This window comes from Diorhabda sublineata, chromosome 10 (assembly GCF_026230105.1).
Source record: "Diorhabda sublineata isolate icDioSubl1.1 chromosome 10, icDioSubl1.1, whole genome shotgun sequence".
NCBI classification, from domain to species: domain Eukaryota; kingdom Metazoa; phylum Arthropoda; class Insecta; order Coleoptera; family Chrysomelidae; genus Diorhabda; species Diorhabda sublineata.
This window is the reverse complement of record NC_079483.1, coordinates 10009136-10029775: the sequence shown is the minus strand read 5'-3', so window position 1 is coordinate 10029775 and position 20640 is coordinate 10009136. Positions and strand designations below refer to the sequence as shown.

Below are 20640 nucleotides of genomic sequence, written 5' to 3'. Positions count from 1 at the left end.
CGTTGATGGAGTCCATAGTCAAAACACCACCTGAGCGAAGGTCAAGATCCAGTCCAAATCTAAGAATCCCAAATCCTGATTAACTGAGGGACTCTCCCAGTCAAGACCTTAAAACAAAAACGAGTCGAGAATCCAAAGAACTGGATAGAAGATGAGAAATAGCCCAGGGATGGAAATAAGATGATGTGTGAAGGTTGTTAAACTAGCCACAATAAATCAAGTACGTGTAATTCGACTCGGTGCACAATCACGTATCATTAGATACGCAACAATGTTTAATCATAAAAATAAACGTAATAGATGGTGTGTTATTGATTGTGTTGAAATAAAAATATACCATGAACTGAGAGATATGGTTTTACCTACTGATTAGAGGCCCCTCACCTTCAATCAACCACTTAGGAGCTTACTGACACCCAAAAATATTGCTCATAAAAACAAATGAGTGTGGAAAACCATATCTGGTGTGGATAGATCTAGTGGATAGAACAAGATAATCCAAACAATATGATGAAGTAATACCTCCTGATGGTTCAGTGTAATTGGTGAAAATTCCAGCAGACGAGATGTCTTTTGAAGGTTTCCCCTTTCCACGAAATTAGAGGAAATAATTAGAACCACAATAGAACAAGTCAACTTCAATCAATGTATTTTTAGACACAATATTCATGCCATTCAAGATCTATATGCTTTAAGAGAGGTCAAACTGTTTGCAAAAGGTTTTAGTTATTATAAATAATAACTCAATTCCGAAGAATTTACGATTAACGAAATTCGCTTCATCCCTTCTATGTATAACTTAAATGTATTGTATCACATCAGCTTTAATATTAAAATTTCTTGTTCACATTTGTTGGTATATGGCCAAATGTAAACATATTCAAAGTTAATAGAATTCTTATTATAGAAGTTGCTCGAAGTGCTACTGAATATAATCTGAATAGGGTGCAAGGATATTATGTAAATTAGTGCTACAGATTGTTTATATTTGATTTGAGTACACGACTAAAGTTACGATGTAACTTAATTAAGTACTATCAACAAGTTACCTAACTTTACTAATATCAAACCAATTAGTATTGTTCGAAAAATGATTTATAATGGATAATAAAAATAATTTACAATGATTATTATATTAAAACATTCACCCTAATCAAAAATGAAAACCATATAACGATCCTATTCAAAAGTCACTTAGCACTGGAACCTTCAACCTTTATAATGTACAAGGCGAAATTTGGAAACTGAAACTTGAGGATTGTGAAGTCACCTAGTACTGATGATAAATGATGTAAAACTGTTAGAGATGCGAATAAAGAGAAAAATATCAAGTTAATGTATTTCTAGCTATATATTTAAGAAATTAGAATATATTGATTTAGATTTTCTCTCAAAACTTGAAGATATTGAAACTTTCTTTTCCTGTAATGAAGAACATAATGTAGATAATCAAAGAACTATGGATTTTTGAAACTCTAATTTTATTAAACAGAAAGATTTCCGCCGAAGATGCTCCACGTTCGATACTATTAATCTCTTCCTCGATGTAGAAAAGGAAGCAAACTCAGTAATTAGATGAATAAAGGCCTTCAACAAGAAACTACGTTATAGAGCTTCTCCGCCTTATGAACGTGCCAGAATAAATACTAAATTTTTTAAATAGCTACTAAATAAACAGAATCCTCAAGTACGATACTGGGAACGTATCTATGGAATACCAAGTCACTAGAGAAACACCTTAAGGATCAGTGCTAGGTCCTCTTCTCTGGAACGTCAAATACAATGGGCTCAAACTGATACTACCAGAAGAAACGAACCTTGTAGCGTTCTCAAACAACATAAACGTGATTATATTACCAAATTTTCCAGAGGAGATAAACCACACATCTTATATGGACTCTTTGGAATTAACAAGTCACTACAAAAGTACTTTAAGTATCAGTGCTAGATACTCTGAAACTGATATTGCCAAAAGGAGCGAGCTTCGTAGCATCCCCAAACGTCATAATCGTGATGATCCTACTGAAGCACCTGGAGGAGATAAACTTAACGTTACCTATGGATCCAGAGAAGATATGTGGGTAAATGTTCTACATCTAGCAGAACGTAGAAGAGGTGGTGGACACACAGATGGAGAAGATAAAGCTGGGAAATTTAGAATCACAACTCAACCCCTGATACAACAATCAAGAGTGATAGAGGGCAGATTGAAGCTACAGTAAGATTTTCGGAGAAGCTATTCCACGTTCGATACTAATAATCTCTTTCTCGATATAGAAAAGGAAGCAATCTCAGTAATCAGAGGGAAGACGGCCTTCAACAAGAGACTGCGTTATAAAGTCTCTCCACCTTATGAAATGAACAGAATCCTCAAGTACGATACTGGGAACGTATCTATGGAATACCAAGTCACTAGAGAAATACCTTAAGGATTAGTGCTAGGCTCTCTTTTCTGGAACGTCAAATACAATGGGCTCAAACTGATACTAACAGAAGAGACGAACCTTGTAGCGTTTTCAAACAACATAACCGTGATTATATTTCCAAAGTTTCCAGAAGAGATAAACCACACGTAAAAGAGGTGATGGACACACAGATGGAGAAGATAAAGCTGAGCAGATTGAAGCTCAGGCATCAAATAGAGCCAGTGACTGAAAATATAATGTCTAGGTTCATGCCCAATATAAGAGGTCCAAAGAATCTACGAGCCAGATTGTCTATGACGAAACGAGTACGGTGGACAAAGAATCGCATGTTTTTAAGGAAAGGATTCATTATAATATCTCCGTCCACTTCCGTAGTTGGAGTCCGTAGTCAAAACACCACCTGAGCGAAAGTCTAGATCTATCCAAAAAATAAGAATCCTAAATCCTGATTCAATGAGGGATTCACCGAGTTAAGGCCTTAAAAAACCGACTGGAGAATCCAAAGAACTAGATAGAAGATAAGAAATAGCCTAGTAATGGAAATAAGATGATGAAAATTATTGAGATATTAGCATGGTAGGCGTATGTATTCGCCAAGACATTGCAAAAAAGCTTACAGGACATGGATACTTCAAAGCCGGTTTAAAATTATAGACTTAGAAGTGGAAGATAATCTAGGACATATCAGCGATGGCAAGAGGACCAAAAGTTATATATGACTCTAGAGAAGATCTACGGGTAATTGTACTAAATCTTGTAGGACATACATGGAGAAGATAAAGCTGCAAATGTAGCATGACAACTCAACAGTTGATACCGATAGAAAATGATGGATTAAAGTAGCAACAAGTAGAGCCAGTGAGTGGAATTTACAGTCTAGGTTCATGATGAATGTCAGAGGTTCAAAGCAAAGGAGAATTGTCGTCATATATTTGAACACATGTGGTATTGTAATCTGATTCGGCACACCTAGAAACCAGTATGCTGGCTGAGTGCTTTAAGAGTGAGTTCTGCACAGTATTTGAGGACGCAGTATCTACCGTCGCAGAAATACTTAACATGCCATCTCTAACGGAAGTAATAATAACCCTTTACCAGCAAATAGAGTCGACTCTACTGAGCTCAACAGGACTAAAAAGACAAAAACAGAAAAAACGGATTAGTCGTGACCATTTCAATAAAGACTAAATAGTATATAGCTATATTAAACGACATTACATGAATGTTTTGTGGACATGGGTGCTTTAGGGAATACCTTCTTCACAAGTACAAACATGAATATTTCCTGAAGTGTCTATAATGTGAATGTCATCACTGCAAAGCTGCACTTATGGAAAGGATAACGCCTAGGAATACAGTGTAGGCTATGCTATTATCAGATAACATCTGGACAGCAACAAACGTATGCTTGCTGGGGTGCTGAATGAGTTCCTCATTAGAAAAAAATGGGAAGGGTGAAAATTTATAGGAAGATAGAGATTAAAGGGAAAGCGATATAGCTAAGTACTCCCAATGCGAAATCATGTCAGATAATATGAAGTATTCCTTTCAAGATGGATAAACCAATAAAAGCACTGACGATACGAGTAAATCCGTATTAAAAAATCTACATACATACGTAATTTATGTTTATCACATTAAATGTTCTCAAATCATTCAATTCTTTTTTCAAGCGTATATTTCTATTTATATTTACTCTTAAAAATATCAATAAAAAACATAATTTTACTTTCTAATATTTTTATTCTCTTTTTATATTGTACGAGTTATTCGTTAAGATAAACTCCAGACATAAATACCTTAACATCATCATTTCATTCAAGGATGTCTGTACGGCAACAATTTATCTGTTTATTATTCTTACTTTCATAAACTGCTGGTACAATGAGTCTACATTTCTACTCGAAAACCCCATTAATTCAATTAACACTATGAACGATGTATTTATAATAAACCGTCGCGCGAAGATCTGATAACGCGACGGAACTTTGAAGTTTATGAAAGCAAAAGTTAACTGAGGAAAACAATGGTTTTCCACAATAAATCTACCGAAAAGTATATATTAAAAGTATTTTTCATAATTTTAAAATACCCAAAGTATGATCTCCACAATTTATTAATAAATATAAATGAAAAGAAAATTCTAAATAATCTTTGGTCTCTAAGAACTACATATACTGAGAGTTATACTTCGGGGACAGCTTCAGAAAAGACGAAGAACTATTAAGATTGGAGATTCTCTTACACAAAGAGTTTTAATCAAGTTTTCATGAAGGCAGCGAAAACATTTACACACTAGACAACGAAGAAATATACTTGACGAAAAGGGTGTAGAGCCACCTGAGATGGGAGAGAGTCCTACCAAAATCTCCCACAGAACGAGGAAAAAAGGAAAAATGTGACACTAAATACGACCAGTGGTGTGATGTCCTTTCAACATCAATTTGTGTTCGTCAAATTAAAGTTCTTTTTTTCATCTATATTTCCATTAAATTCAATGTTAATTTGGTTTAAGGCTAACATTACCGTACTTCATATTGTATGGCAATTTTAAAGTCTTTCTTTTCTTATTTTTGACGACATAAATTGAGTCAAACAACTTGTAAAACTTGGACGACATCCTATATTAATGTGAGCACATAATAAAACTTTCTATCCTTATTTATATCACTGCAATAACAAGAGAAGCTCCTATTCTGTGAACAAAGTTTATTCACTTGTAAAGTTTCTCCATATCCTATGATAAATTTAAGCTATTTTAGTTGTGAACTTCTAGAGAAGTGGGTACTTTATATCGTATCTAATTAAGAAATGTTTTTCTCAATATAAACCTCTAGAGGCCGTTTTTAATTATGTAAACTGAATTTCGAACTTTTCGAATAAGTAGATTGAGTTCAACAAAAATATTCCAAGTTTGTAGTCCTAGAAAGTTTAAACTAAACATTAAGACTCTTACCAAGTTTTTATTGAAAATGCAAGTTTTGATAAGCAAGAATGCATTCAGAGATGTTGAGTGATAGATTTTGTGGTAGTATTAAAATATAAATTCTCCGTTGAAACTTTTACGTGGGCTGCTAATTAAGTTTTGAGTCATTGCCATCATAAAGTTTGACATTTTCAATGGTGAACGTATTCAGAACGTGTTATCATCGCATACATTTCACACAGCAGTCTTCCGATCGACTCGTTTTAAGTTTTTGGGATCAAGAACCATTAAGAACCAGAAATTGAGGCATACTTGGACGTTACTTCCACTGCATACATTCAATGTTGCATGTTAAACAATTGTCTATCAAAAAGATTTGTTCGTGTTTGATACGGCATAATTTGAAAATAGCTCTAAAAAAGCTCCTGTCGATTGGTACAAAGAAATACTGAAAACATTCACGGTGCTTCAAAAAACGTCATTAAGATCGCGACAAGCGACGAAAGATGGATCTATGTATATGGAACCGAAACTAAATAACAATCGACTGAATGGGTCTTTCAAGATGAACCAAAACCAAAAGAAGTTCGCACTAGAAGCACTTCGAAACAAATATTGACCAATTTCTCAAAATAACTGGACATATCGCTACCGAAGCCACAGAAATGAATTATTGGAGATGCGCGGCAGTAATCTCAAGACGTGAAAAAATAAGAAACGAGAGAATCAGAAAGATCATGAATGTGCAGCATACGATTACAGAAGACATTAGGGTGATTCAGTTAAAATGGTTCGGACATGTCCAGAGAATGCCTGAAGACCGCATACCCAAACAAATTTTAAATTGGACACCACAAGGAAGAAGAAAAAGAGGAAGATCACGATTAAGTTGGAGGGAAGGGAACGAGAAGGATATTCGAGAAAGAGGATTGAAAGAAGATCTTTTGGAAGATCGAGAAAGATGGAAACTGGGAATCTGAAGACGGCGTCGAACGTTTTAACCCGATTAATATGGATGGAGTGGAAACTACAACTAAAATCGAGACTAGTCAGGTGCTACATATTTTCCGTTTTGTTCTATGGTGTACAAGCTTAGACCATAACTGAGGCTACTTTGGACGGTTTATATCACCAGCATGGTAGTTATACAAAGACTAGGAGGTAAAGAGAAGGAAGTTGTCTTTACAGTGATAAAACGGAAACTGGAATATTTGGGCCACACAAGGAAAAGTAAATTGTAAGAAAGCACTAGGGAGAAGACAGTTTGGTGTGTCATCTGTTGATCCGTTAAGTAACGTGGTAAACAAAACAAGAATAGCCTTGTAAATAGCCAAAAGAAGAAGTGCAAGATGATGGACGAACTTCGGTTCGACATCATCTAAGTATTTAGCAGATTTCTCTCCAACTTTGCTCATGGTGTCACATTTCGCATTTTCCTGTTCGATGCCCTTTCCCAGTAGCAGTGTCCTCTTTCTCATTTTCTGTAACTTCAGAGGTACTTTCATGTTCGGATTGCAAATACTCATCTTCTAGGAGTTCATTTATGTCACTTGTATCATCTTCAATTATCAAATCATTGTATCATAGTATATTCAAAGTTTCAATCAACTCTTCTTGAAGAGCCAGGCATTATTTATAATGTAAAAAACTCATACTAACAAAAAGGTGGCATCTGGTAGACATTGATTTTAATTTCCATCGTCTATATAAATTTCGTTAATTACTTAATTAGTCGTGTTGGTTTACAAATAATCTACAAATCTTCGCGAGCGGTAATCTGCCAGGTGCCACATCCGGTTAAGGGTAAATGTTCTACATAACACACATCACAAAACTTCTCTAATAAATATCAATAACAAACTCACAAGTTCCATTTGTTTGAGATATGCTGAGGTGGAGTTGTTGGCTTGTATAAGCGGCCGACCGTTATTGAAAATGGCACATATTACCATTCCTAAGGAATACATGTCACTTAATATACTACAGATTGATTGTGTTTGCGTTTCAGGAGCTGAAACAAAGAAAGGATATATTATAAATATGAACAGAATCTGGTTAGATCTCTAAAATAAACGGTAAATTGAGTATATAATGTTTTCCTTTCCAAATCCACTGAGTATAGTGTTTTTATTCTAGGTTGAATTTGATATTAGATTAAATTGGGCTACTAAGAGGGTTGAATAGGGCAACACTGATGTGAATATGTCAAATCTTATATTGCAATAGTCAAATTTTTAGTGGTAAACGTACGAATGATGTTTGAGTTGTTTACAGATACTTGAAACGTTCATGTTGGTCAAAAAATTGAATTAAATCGTGATGTGTAGATTGTTGAAAAAAAATATTGAAAAAATTCAATCGCAGTACTTCAAAAGATCGTGGCAGGCGACGAATCATGGATCTATGCATATGAACCCGCAGCCAAACAACAATCTACTGTATGGGTCTTTCAAAACAAATGGTAGCTTGTTTTTTTTTGGAATAACTGGATATGGTCCATTATAGCAGCATTTGTTTGCCAAAACTGCTGGAAAAAATAAGGTATACCAATCGCAGAAGACGAATCATTCTCCACCACGACGGGTCATCCAACGTATAGTTTCTGTTTGATACCCAATATTTTCTTTTCATTCCCGCATATCAAAAATAATTTGCGAGGTCAATTCTACTCCTGAAAAAGCGGTTAATGCGTTCAGATCACATGTTTCGGAGGTACTTCAATCAAACACATGCAAAAATATATTGAACTCAAAAGAAAAATAATAAAACCATATCCAATTATAAATATTTGTTTCTATTTGTCTATCTCAAAATTCAAGTAATTACCCTCGTATAATATAATATTCAAGGGAATATGTTTTTGGGTGAGTTTATACCCGGTAGGTAACTAAGAATGTACGTCGGGTGTTTATCAGAAATGGATCATATCATAGCTTCAGGGAAAAAAAATTATAACATAAATGGCTCCGAGAAATGGAAATCGTTTCCAACATTTTAGGTCAAACACTAGAGGGCGTATTTGATATGTTAAAATGTAAAAACGAAATTTACCTATTCACCTCATATATATGTATATGTACCAAGACGGACAGTCTTTGCTGACTAGTTAGAACAAAAACCAATATATTGGAGCCTTGAGAAAATTTTAGAAAATGAGAACTCTTTATTAAACTAAACATTCAAACTTTCGGGAAGTGTTTTTCTCATCATCAGGGAAAGTTCAATTTGAGGATGAATTTCTATGTGTTTTTCTAAAGAAGTGAATCATAGCAAAAGAATACGTAAAAATATTGAAAATATGTAACTGAAATTGATTTAGTCATCAAGTAATGCACATATTTTCACAAAATACCATGTGATGTCAATTATTCAATTTTATAATTTAAGATATACATGTGTATATTTACCGTTCCATCTCTAGTTCGGGTTGGGAACTGAAGTTCATCCTCAAATTGAACTTTCCCTGATGATGGAAAGTACACTTCCCGAAAGCTTGGATTTCCAGTTACTTAAAGAATTCTCTTTTTCCAAAATTTGCTGCAACCTCCAATATATTGATTTTTATTATATATGTATAAATATATTTCTGTTTTAAATCTTCTTGATTTTAGATCTCTTCTGTCTTAAAATTATTTTTTTAATAATATATATATATATATATATATATATATATATATATATATATATATATATATATATATATAGATAAATTTTGATAAGCAATAACTTATTGGGAACGTGGCAATGAAACACCAAAGTGGACTAACTTTGTTATATTTTCCGAGCTTTCGAATACTTATGTATTCATCGTCTGGGTCTGAAATTGTGGTGAAACATTATATAAGAAATATGTATAAAAATCATAAAATCTCTTACTTATAATAATGAATCAAGATTTTTGGGTGGTTTTGAATCGTATTCTTGTAAAAAATATTAATTTATTATTTTAAGTGAGAAATTTTATTATTTTTATAAATATTTCTCATATTATATTTGACCATAATTTAAGTCCCATACATCAGTATTCGAAAGCTCGGAAAATATATTAAAGTTAGTCCACTTTGGTGTTTCATTGCCACGTTTCCAACAAGATGCCGCTCTATCTCCTCAAACTAAGAGGTAGGGAAGAGTGGGAAGCTTTTTATGAAAAAATACTTATAAGTCCTTTTCTATTTAGCCGATTTCTATAAACTTGATATTGTTTGAAAGAGCTTTCGTCCAGTAATACAAAATATGAAAATAATAATTCAGATATTGGGGTTTTAATTCGCAAATGTGAATAAACGAGTCGACGACGGTGAGAATTTTTCTATTCTAAATGGAAAATCCTTACATTGGTCTACAAGCAATAGTTTCAACTAATCTCATAATAATCTTATTATTATTATATGACCAAAAATGAGAACAATTCATTGAATAAAAATAAGAGAAAGAGCTAAAAGCACGAGGTTTGAAGCATTTTGAGTTCTTATTCGGTTGGTAACAACGTGTTATCAAGTAATTTAGAATTAGAGAATACCTCAATTCGAAAAAATTCAAACTGTTGTCAGTTTCTCGTTTCTTTATTCAATCAAAACTTCCATGAATTATTCTCTTCATTATTTTGTGTTTCAATATGTCCTGTAGGAAATTTTTGACACTTTCAAGAAAGATAATTTTTTTTAAATGTTATGAAAGAATAGAATTGAAAATATTAACATTTTGATTGATTTGATGATAGAAATACTTGATAAAATAGTTTCAATTATATTTTGACTCCTCTTCAAATGACTACAGAATAGAACCAGAACAAATTGTTTCAATTATCTCGAAAACAGAAGAAAATATCTAGAATCTTATAGCAGCTGATTATCTTTACTCCAAATTTAACCGTTTCTTTCTCTCAACGTTTCCGATTTCGCAATGATACGCTTTGAATTTCTGATAAACGATGTTTGCTTGCTCTAATTATCCTGCTACTTAATTTCCAATCTTCAAAAGAGTAGCAATGAGAAATTATAGCGTCTCATTACCTAATTGCCTTAATTGTCACCCTATTAGTTATCTTTTCAATCTCTTTTGTGCTCAAAAGTTGTAATCAATGTTTGAAAGAAAAAATATGACGTTATAATCCTAATTTCGGCATTTGCAAACTTTTTAATTGATGATTTGATGATGTTTTAAGTCGCAAGTTTCAGCAGTAAATATTCGTTGCTACCAGTCTGGAAGATTATTGAAAAACGGATTTTTTTAAAGTATAGAGCCACAATATTGTTATTATCAATACACCGCTGCTCTAGACACTCTCTTAAGTGTCATAGTTTTACAGAATAACATATTTTGAAGCTATTTCCACGACACAGGTAGGTAAATCCTCAGGATGCTCCTTGACAGGATCTAACTAACGTATAAACTCGACAGAACATTCAAAGTAAACGTCTTCAGGAAAAAAATAATATTATGGAACCAAAATAAGAATGACTTACCTTCAGATGGATATACTACAAAGAGGGATTCAAAAGAGAAGCACTACATGAAGCTTTTGGCCTCAAATGACTTATGTATACCTATAGTCTGAAAAAACGGTTACTCCAAGACTGATCGTGTATAAAAATGTGTGAAATCGATTCGATTCAAACTTTCGCGGCTAAATACAGCGTTACCGCCATTTAGTACATAGTGTTTGTTGCTGTCACTTAATGCTGTCATTAATTAATGGTTTTTGCGTTTAATTCAAGTTGTTTAAATAATTCTTGATAATTATCACATAACAAAGACAGCTTCACATAAACTTCGAGCCCCCCAACAGCTTCTAGTCATGTACAAGGCCCAAATTCTTTAGAATACTGCTCGCATATTTAGAGCTCGGTTCCCAAGAAAACCCTGAGGATACTCGACTCAATACAGAAGACAGAGTTGACCAGAAACTTAGACAGCCTAGAGCATAAAAAAAAGTTCGTCGACTTGACTGTTCATCGATACTACCACGGTTAATTCTCTTCAGAGTTGTCTAGCATAATCCCGCCTAGAGAAATTTTTGCAAGACCTGCTCGACTGGCAGACGTTTCACATTTTTAGAGCTATACAACTAAATTATATAGTCATTTCTTTAGAAATATTTTGATTTGAACAGTGTTTTTTTAGTTTTACGAAAGTTTACTTTCTTGGACTTGGATGGAGTAGATCGACTTTGTCTCAATTAGAGCAGTTCAATGGAATGTCATTAATAGAATCTTGAGTGACTCGACCTTCTCTTGTGGATTTAAAGGTTCGGAGAACAAAAAATATATCAATACAAAACATTTGGAAAAGCCTATGGGAAACGTTTACCGGACCCTAGGGTATGTAAGGGTGATATTGAGCTTTCAACCTTTTCTGAATAGACCACGTTATTGATCTTATGAATTTCATAAAATATTGAGAGACAAGAAACGACCATATTTTCTAGGGTTGTTTATATTTTTTGTGAAGAATCGAGTTACAAAATAAACAAGTCCGTATAATATGTATAAAAATATATGGTAGACATTGGAAAATAAATAATTTCTTTGAGCGTCTCACAATTATTTTTGTTTAAAATACATAAAACCGAAATTGAGATGATAAGAATCTCGGCATTCGCTTGAATATATTTTTATTCAGCTTTCATATCTTTCAGGTTCTTCCAGGCTAATGGTTCTCCATCTGAACCAAATTTATTCATTCACGGTTCATCTACAAAGATACGAGGTATGGATATTGAGTGAGAAAAATGATTTTTCAAATTAGCGTGAGCTTAGACGTCTCTCTAGCTACTGATTGGTCTGAGTAAACAACTCTGGGTCAAGATGTTCCAAATGTCTTCAAGCAGTAGGTCCATTATTTACAGTTGAAATAGCAGGCAATCAAAAATCATTGCGCATATTGCTTTCAACATCATTGGTCAAACAGCAAGGCTTTCCAATTGCATGATATCTTTACGTGAATTTTCAGCTTTTGATATCTTTATCAGTGTGTTCTGCAGCAGCAAGGCACTTGACATGGATCCTCGCGTCAGTATAGAGCGGTATATATCCGCGATTAGGTCCGCAAAGACCAGACGCTACAAGGTTGGAAACAAAACTCTACCCTGTTGGCAACCTCTGGCCACCAACATCTTGGCAAATTCCCCATTTATAGAGACATGTCTGTAGATTTGCCAGTCTGCTAGGTAGTTGTTTCAAAAAATTTTAGGTATTTTAACAGCTTAATCTGCGTTTGGTTCAATATTACCACGAAGAAGCTTCATGGAAATTAACAGAGATAGTCCAACTGAAATTCTCTGCTTAAGTGGAAATCGTAGGCAGAAGAAAATGAGTTTTTACAGGTTATTTGTTATATCAAAGGAATTTCTGGAATTTGATTCTTCTGTTGCTAAGTATAATTCAACTATTTCCAAATAGAACATATAAAAAAAATGAGTTTGATATCTATCAAAGCAAAACATAATGTTATAGAAATAATCACCAGAAGAGTTGGAAATAATATTTCAAAAACATACACGACATATATTAAACAGTTCTTACTATTACCACCAAAGCAGCTCACACTAACAACACCCCAGGGATTGTAACAATTGATCTAAAGCTTACCAACAACAACATAAAGCCTGTGGTAAGATAAATCGGAGTAATAGGTAAGTCAGAACTTCAAAACATCCTCACTTATCGACTGGTTCAGTAGCTTCCTCAAAAACCGATCCATTTAAGTCACTATTAATGACCTCAGAAAGGTTCGAGGTCAACGTTGATGTTCCCCATGGATGCATCTTGTCACCTACTTCTTTTCGTCTGTAAATCACTAATCTATTTGACAAAACTGCAAACCCGATCTATAGCTTCGCCAACGGTAGCACACCATTCAAATAAACCGCCCCAATAAACCTGGCTACTGCTCAAATCCGTAGGCAGTAAGAGGTCACCACCATCAATACTGATCTTGAAAACATTTTGGAATGGGATGGAAGCAATCTAAGTTAAAATGTTATTTTGATTTCAAAGACCCTTCCGAAAGGAGTTCATATAATCCGAGAGCTAAAAGACAAATTCGAATATGCTCTTAAAGCAACATGCTACTTTGTCTGAGTTTTCTGTAGCAATGTTTAAATAGGACATAGAAGAACTGGCTGGTGGGTGGAAGGGCACTATCAACCCTTCAAAATTGTACTTTGAATTGAGACCTCCTATAGCCACCAAAAACCTCGCAATGACGGAATATGATTTCAATCCATCTTTTCTTCAGAAAGGCAACATCAAACCATTGAAAATATCAACGAGATATAAAACACCATTAAAGAAACTCGAAGTTGCTTACGCTGTTGCTGGTTTATGAGATGAAATGTTTAAAACTTCAGATCAATATATCTGTCATATTATTGGATTTATAAATTTCAGTGATAGGCTTGTGATGCTTCGGTTATGCCATTGTGTTATGCTGAACTTCAGCATGTGCTACGGACTCAATAATGATAATGATATGACAGGTGAACTAACACATTGTTTGATATTCTACTAGCAGTTTACTCAGTTCAGTATTTGTGAAATATCAATTTATTATCATTTTCACACAATGCATAAAACTTTTCTGAAAAAGAATATTCAATGATTCCGATGAAGAATCTGCAAATGACGATGATGATGATGATGATCATAACACTGAAAATGATAATTAACAATAAAAGCTCGATAAAGAAATTCATATTTGTATCATTTCTAAAATGCTTCATAGAAATAAGTTCATGCTTCATTTTTGGTTATTTTTTTTTCGTAATTGTAATATTTTTGTATATTTTGTGTAATAATTGTAATTAGACGTAGTCTACAGCTCCTTCATACACCAGCGACATCCCGGATCATTCGTGACATATATAGTATAGAGATGGCGTCTTAGCGACCACTCGACAATCTGTTTAACTAGATCAGAATGCCCATATATGTGTGCCTTCGTTTGTTTCATGCTGGCCATTTATTGTTGATCAATGCAATGATCCATCGTCATTGCCTAATGCAGAGAACGGGTTCAAGATGGAAATAGATAAGTTTACCGAGTAGTCGTAGTTGATACATGATCTCTTCCTCTTTCCATTATCCTCCAAAGGATGACACCATTTATATTTGATTCTGGAATTGTTTCCATGCTTGTCTATCCTGATGATTCTAATTAAAAGTTTTGTTTGGTCCAGCCATCTAGTTGGAGATCTGCTTCTTGAGCGTTTGCCTTCAACTTTCCCGATACATGATGGACCGAAGAAATTTAAAATTATTTCGAATGTTCTTAGCCTACGAGAAGATTCCCGGATGATTCTGATTGGATACATTAGCAAAGGCCGGTAGGAATTTAATAAAGAACAAAATAAATGACTTCACTACGATCCATTCTGTGGAATGATTCCCTTATATTATTGAGAGGGCTTTTTACCTTTGAGATCTGCTGTGAATATGGTTAAGATCCGGTCCGAGTTTCCACGTGGTCCTGTTCTAGATTTTCGAGACTGCAATTGTGTTTCTTTAAATTTCCATTAGGTCCTTTTTGAGTTAAACTAAGGTACATGCTCACACACCTACTCAAGTTCTTTGATTCTGAATGAAATACAGAATCACTTAAATCGATATCTATTCAAATTGTTTTCATTGGTGAATCCGTAGATTCGTGAAAGAGAAAACCACTGTCGATTGGAACGAATTATTGACATAAAATAGGATATTTTCAATGAAAATGGAAATTCGATCATTTCCTATAATTCTAAACGCTCCAAACTGCGTCAATACGCAATATCTCAATAAATTCTAATAACTGGCCCAAATTTGCTTTAGGCTTGTAGAAAATGGAATTGTTTGAGTGGAGGATCCAAGGATTAGATGAAAGATTTTATCCGGGCTCCATCCGTTTGTGATCGACGTAGATAAATTGCAGTATCCTTGTTAAGAGGTATAAAACTGAGAGCCATTTTATAATAAGAAATCATCCACTGTATGAATATAAAAGATAATCATTTCGAATTTCGTTCTAAAGTGGAAACAAAAATCTAATAAGATATTTCCAGTTTTATCCAGGTATTTTATTAACATTCACGAACGTCTAGTCAGAAATAAATAAAAAATGGAAGTTGACTTAAATCAGATTTATCATGATGAACGAAAACTGAAACTGGCGGAATAGTTGATGAATAAATTGTACAAATAATAATGTATAGTTGAAAAAATATGTTTCCATATCACAATCATTGCAACTATTCATTAAACCCCATTAAAACTTTCCATATCATATGCCTAATATTCCCTTGGAGCTTAATGAATATACCGAATTAAGAAATTAAAGATAATGTTTACTCCCCGTATGAAATTCGGTAAACATCTAACAAACCGTAAGTCCACGTGGACTCTTACCTCCACTGTTTACCGATGAAAATATCGAATCGTAAACAAGATGTATTTCTATTGGTCGAAGCCGTATGTACACAATTTCTTGGAAATATTCCTGCTAGAAAGTCTGCGATAAGCATAAATTTCTTTAAATAAATGAAAATATGACGTTTTTCATATTATGGGCGAATGAAGGCAATGAAATTGCACTGTGTAGTGAGAATAAAGACAGGTATGGATTTGATAATAAATATTTAGAGAAACAAACACAGAAACACATACTCGAGATGCAGTTATTACTAGGTAAAATAAATAATATTCGGAAATTATTTGCAGCAAAAACCAAGTGCATGGTAATTAGTAGAAATGCAATTTTAAGTGCCCAACTGCATATAGATAACACACCTATCGAGTAAGTGAAGACGTTTAAATATCTAGGGATAACTATAAATGAGAATCTCTCCTTTGACCGGTATAGAATACAACATGGAAACATGGTCACTAAAGTTTCATGCAGATATAAACTAAAAGCCTTCGAAATGTGGACCCTTCGAAGAATGTTGCATATACCATGGACAGACAGAGTGAGGAACGAGGATGTACTAAGAAGAGCGGGGAATCAAAAAGAGTTGTTCAACTTGATCGAGGTGCGAGAGGTTGGATACTTGGGTAACGTTTTAGAGAGGCGTAAGCCGAAAACAAATGTCATGGCTACGCAATCTAAAACAATGGACTGGCAAAAGTAACTCTGACCATAACATAATCGCAAGGTGCAAGGCAGTAGAAGAAGAAGAAGAAGAAGAAGAAGAAACGTTACGTCAAGTTTTGTCAACATGTGGTTTTAAACAGAAAAAACTGAATAAACGGATGGCATACCAAATCGTCAAGAATCGTTCGATTGCGATAAGAATATTTGCGTCAAATAAAAGAATACTGAAGTTCTAATAGACACATTATTTATCTAGATGAAACATGGTGTGACAGTCACGATGTAGTGAATTTTGGTTGGGTTGACATAGTAAAAATTTCTGTTTGAACAGGCCGTGCTCTAAAGGGAAACGCATTATAATAGTACACTCTGGAAGCGAAGACGGGGTACAAAAAGGGCTCAGTTCATGTCTAGTACCTTGTTTAAACCAAACTCCTTTACAGGCAGGTACATTTTACTCGTATATTTACGTTTTATCATTTATTATTCAGTTGTAGCAAGTTAACGAGATATGATATTGATTCCAAGTATGACTACAATTAAGTGCATAATACAATGTGCAGAATTAAAATTGGAACCTAGTACAAACTCTCTCTATAGTAAGCACAAGCACAGAGATCTCAGTTGATAAAAATTGAAATTTTATAGAATTTTAATATAAATTTTCAATTATATGTTTTGAAAATTCAACTGTCTTAAGTGAATAATCTTATATTCTAATATTAATATTATATTAATATTAAGAGACTAAAAATTTTAGAAAGAACTAATAAGCACTGCTTCAAACAGTGTACGCTTTCTTGGAATTAACCTTAAGGAAAGTATTTCGTTCCTAAAGATATGATTCTCATCAGCATGGAAGTAATTTCATTACATAAATAAATAAAATTCAGTCCCCAAATTCACCCTTATTACTTTTTCATAAAAAATTTAAAAAGATAAACTTCAATTCCCGATTTCATCTATAGACCAGGCTACCCTAACCGGCCCTCATCTTTCTTGATCCTATGATGAACTCATAGCAGAACTCCTTCCCTCTCCTATCATACTACTTAGTCTGGAAGCGGTTCCTTCTACGACATCCAGCAAGGATGTATAGATAAAAGAACTAGGCAAAAACGTATCAGTGATCTTTTAAACACCATATTTCAAATACAGGTAGAAATGAAAACATTTTTTGCCACTAGTTCACCCATATAGTTTGAACAATCAGTGTATTAGGTGATTCTCTACGCTCATAACGATAATTTAAGTTCATTCTCCATCGACGATTCACCTGACTAACCTCACCAGGCTACAAAAAACCTGGAACACTGACAAATGCTTAAGGTACAACTGAGGTGATAGGGAAATCATCAAAAAAAAATTTGTTTGAAAAAAGTTCTTGATGAGCCGTTGCAAGTCGTCTGAAGGAAGTAAATCAACTTTATTGTGGATTTTGAGCCGACAAAACCACGAGGTTGTAAGTATATTTTTAGCGAGGTGTTGCTTGATTTACCGACGAGTGACATATCGAGGTTCTGTTTATACGAATTATAATGGAAGTTATGTAAGTCTATATTAAAAAACACCAATCGACGAAAGGTGCTTTACATACAATATGATAGAAATAATCGAGAGGAGTTAAATCGGGGGATCAAGCCAGCCATTCGATCTTTCCACGTCTTTCAATTCACCTACTGAGAAAAACCTTATAATTTCTGTATGTGCAGAATGCGGTGGAGTTCCATCCTGTTCGTAGTTAATAGATCGATCTTATTCCGATGATTTCCATCAGGAAAGAGTCTTTGTGATGTAGGCAATAAGAAGTTAATAAAAAAATCTAGATAAATTGAGTTTGAGCCTCACGCATCCAGTGAGGATTTTCTCTGCTCGAATATTTAAATTGAACATTTCTGCCTGGCTTTTCAATATTTTTCACAGTTTCCCGAAACTTTTTTTCCAATATGCTAACTGCAGACTTTTTTCATATAGTACCTAATAACGCTAAACTTTGAATTTATTCCATACATATGTGCATCGTATATTGAGGAGCCATGTACACCAAATGATCTATTTTGTCCCTTTTCCTTATTGTGACACTGAGATTGCTCAGTATTTACATTTGATGTATTAATCCCACTCCTCTTGAAAAGTGAAAAATGCGGAATGGCTCAAACTGCCATAAATCTTCAATAATTTGGAATGTTTCCGCAAAAAATCAGAATACTCTGGAAATTCTAGAAGGTAAAACTTTAAACTCCTATACGAGCTTCTACAATTTGGTAATGAAGTTGATTCTTCCGCTGCGCTTGTCCTAATCCTGGTAAAAATCAGCTTTATGATATTAATTTTTTGGTTCAGATATAGCAAGTGAGTACACTTACTATTTTACAAAGTATCGAAATAACAAACTAAATTATTCCATGTTTCTAGTTTCATTGCCGATAAATAAACTCTTCTCCTCAATAGATAAACTCTGCAATTGTTTCCAACGATGTATCCTCAAGTTTTGTCGTAAATCGGTTATAAACAACAAACCCTTATCCATACTGTCATTTTATTGTCTCTTGGTCATCACGAGACATTGTCTGAAGATATAAGTGATAAAAATTAGAGTTAATAAAAACAAAACACGCACAACGATAAAATATTTTATGAACTCTTGCGAAGTGAGCACACTTTGATGACTTTTTGGCGAATTTAAAATAAAAGTAAAAATAATTTTGTAATTATGTGATTAGGATCTTTATTTTCACAGAGTTGATTGAGAATATTAGTTTATGAGTTGTAGTAGGGTGATACCTAATATAATACGTGCAATACCACGTATTGCAATAGGTGAAGATGTAGTGATTTTATTCTCTCTCAAAGCAGCAAACGATACTGTTAGAATTAAAGAAAAAACAAAGGATAACCTATTTTCATTTCGAAATTTCACGTATACTATGAAAGCTTCTAAAAACTACTTATCAATTTAGAACAAACTGTTCACAATATAAACCATATGAAATATTGGTTGGCGACAAAGTAATTTTGGTTTTGTAGTATAAAATAAAACACATTCTGCCCAATTTTGTCATCTTTCTTCCAGCTTCATGATTCCGCGCTCATAAAATTTCTGGTACTTATCAGCAAAAAACTGAAAGTTTGACCATTCAAAAACTTCTGCAAACCTCGATATAAAACGTAAGCAGATGGTGCCAAATCAGCGCTGTATAGGGGACGTGGCATCACTTCCCAACCAGGCTCCAATAGTTTTCAACGAGTTGCCAAAAATATGTAAAACCTGGCATTATCATGGTGGGATACCTTTCCGATTTAATAAGTCCGTTTTTCTTGGATTCCTTCTCCATCCAGTTTCATTAATCGTTAACAGTAAACATCAGAATTGATCGTTTGGTTCCTTGGAAACAGCTCAAAAAACACAACACCTTTGGAATCCCACCAAACTGACAGCATGAGCTTTTTTGTTTTTCCTTTTTGAACGATGAGGTTTGTGCTGGTTCATGGTGTTTGCTCCATCATCCTATGTTACTGTAGATTAACCGTTTTCCATTATTAGTGATGATTCTTTTCAAGGGGGGATCGATTTCATTTCGTTCGTGGTACATATCGCAAATATTGATTCTTTGTGTTAAATAAATTTCTTCCAATTCGTGAGGTACCCAAATATCAAGCTTCTTAACCAGCCCAAGTGTTTTCCAATTGTTATAGCCTCTTCGCAGCCTCTCGAAGGAACCTCTTCAATTATGACATTGATTTGGTGAACACAAAGTTCAGTGCGCCGACCATAGCGTTACTTATTTTTGGGAGAAAAATTTCGAGCACGAGAAGTTATTAAGTAACAAAACTAACGCAGCTACAGAAAAAGTACGAATGCACCACAGGTCAATGGAGCAACTGATTGTAGTGAAATTTTACATGAAACTTGGAGAAACTTCGAGTGAAACTTATAATTTATTGAAACAAGTGTACGGTAATGAATGCTTATCGGGTCCACGTGTTTTTGAGTGGTTTAGGCATTTCAAAGTAAAGCAATGAAAGTCATTGAGCTGTGAGAAGTAGAGCAATGGAATACTGCCTGGATCAACCGGACCGACCAGGTTAGAATCTGAGGGGTGTTTGTATTTATTATATTTATTGGCTTACTATTCTAAACCGTCGAGTTTTAAAGGTTTTCACGTCTCAGTGGTAGTCGCGTTTGGTTCATCCAACCGATTATCTCGAGGGCGAGAAAAC

At 34.1% G+C, this 20640-nt stretch overlaps 1 protein-coding gene across 1 annotated transcript in view; it reads right to left on the bottom strand.

Annotated features, from left to right (window-relative positions):
• LOC130449490 (SCY1-like protein 2) overlaps window positions 1-20640 on the bottom strand; it is a 121338-nt gene that overhangs the window by 74167 nt on the left and 26531 nt on the right. The window contains exon 5 of the mRNA XM_056787341.1: window positions 7218-7363. Coding sequence (XP_056643319.1) covers window positions 7218-7363 — 146 coding nt within the window. The remainder of the gene's footprint in view (window positions 1-7217; window positions 7364-20640) is intronic.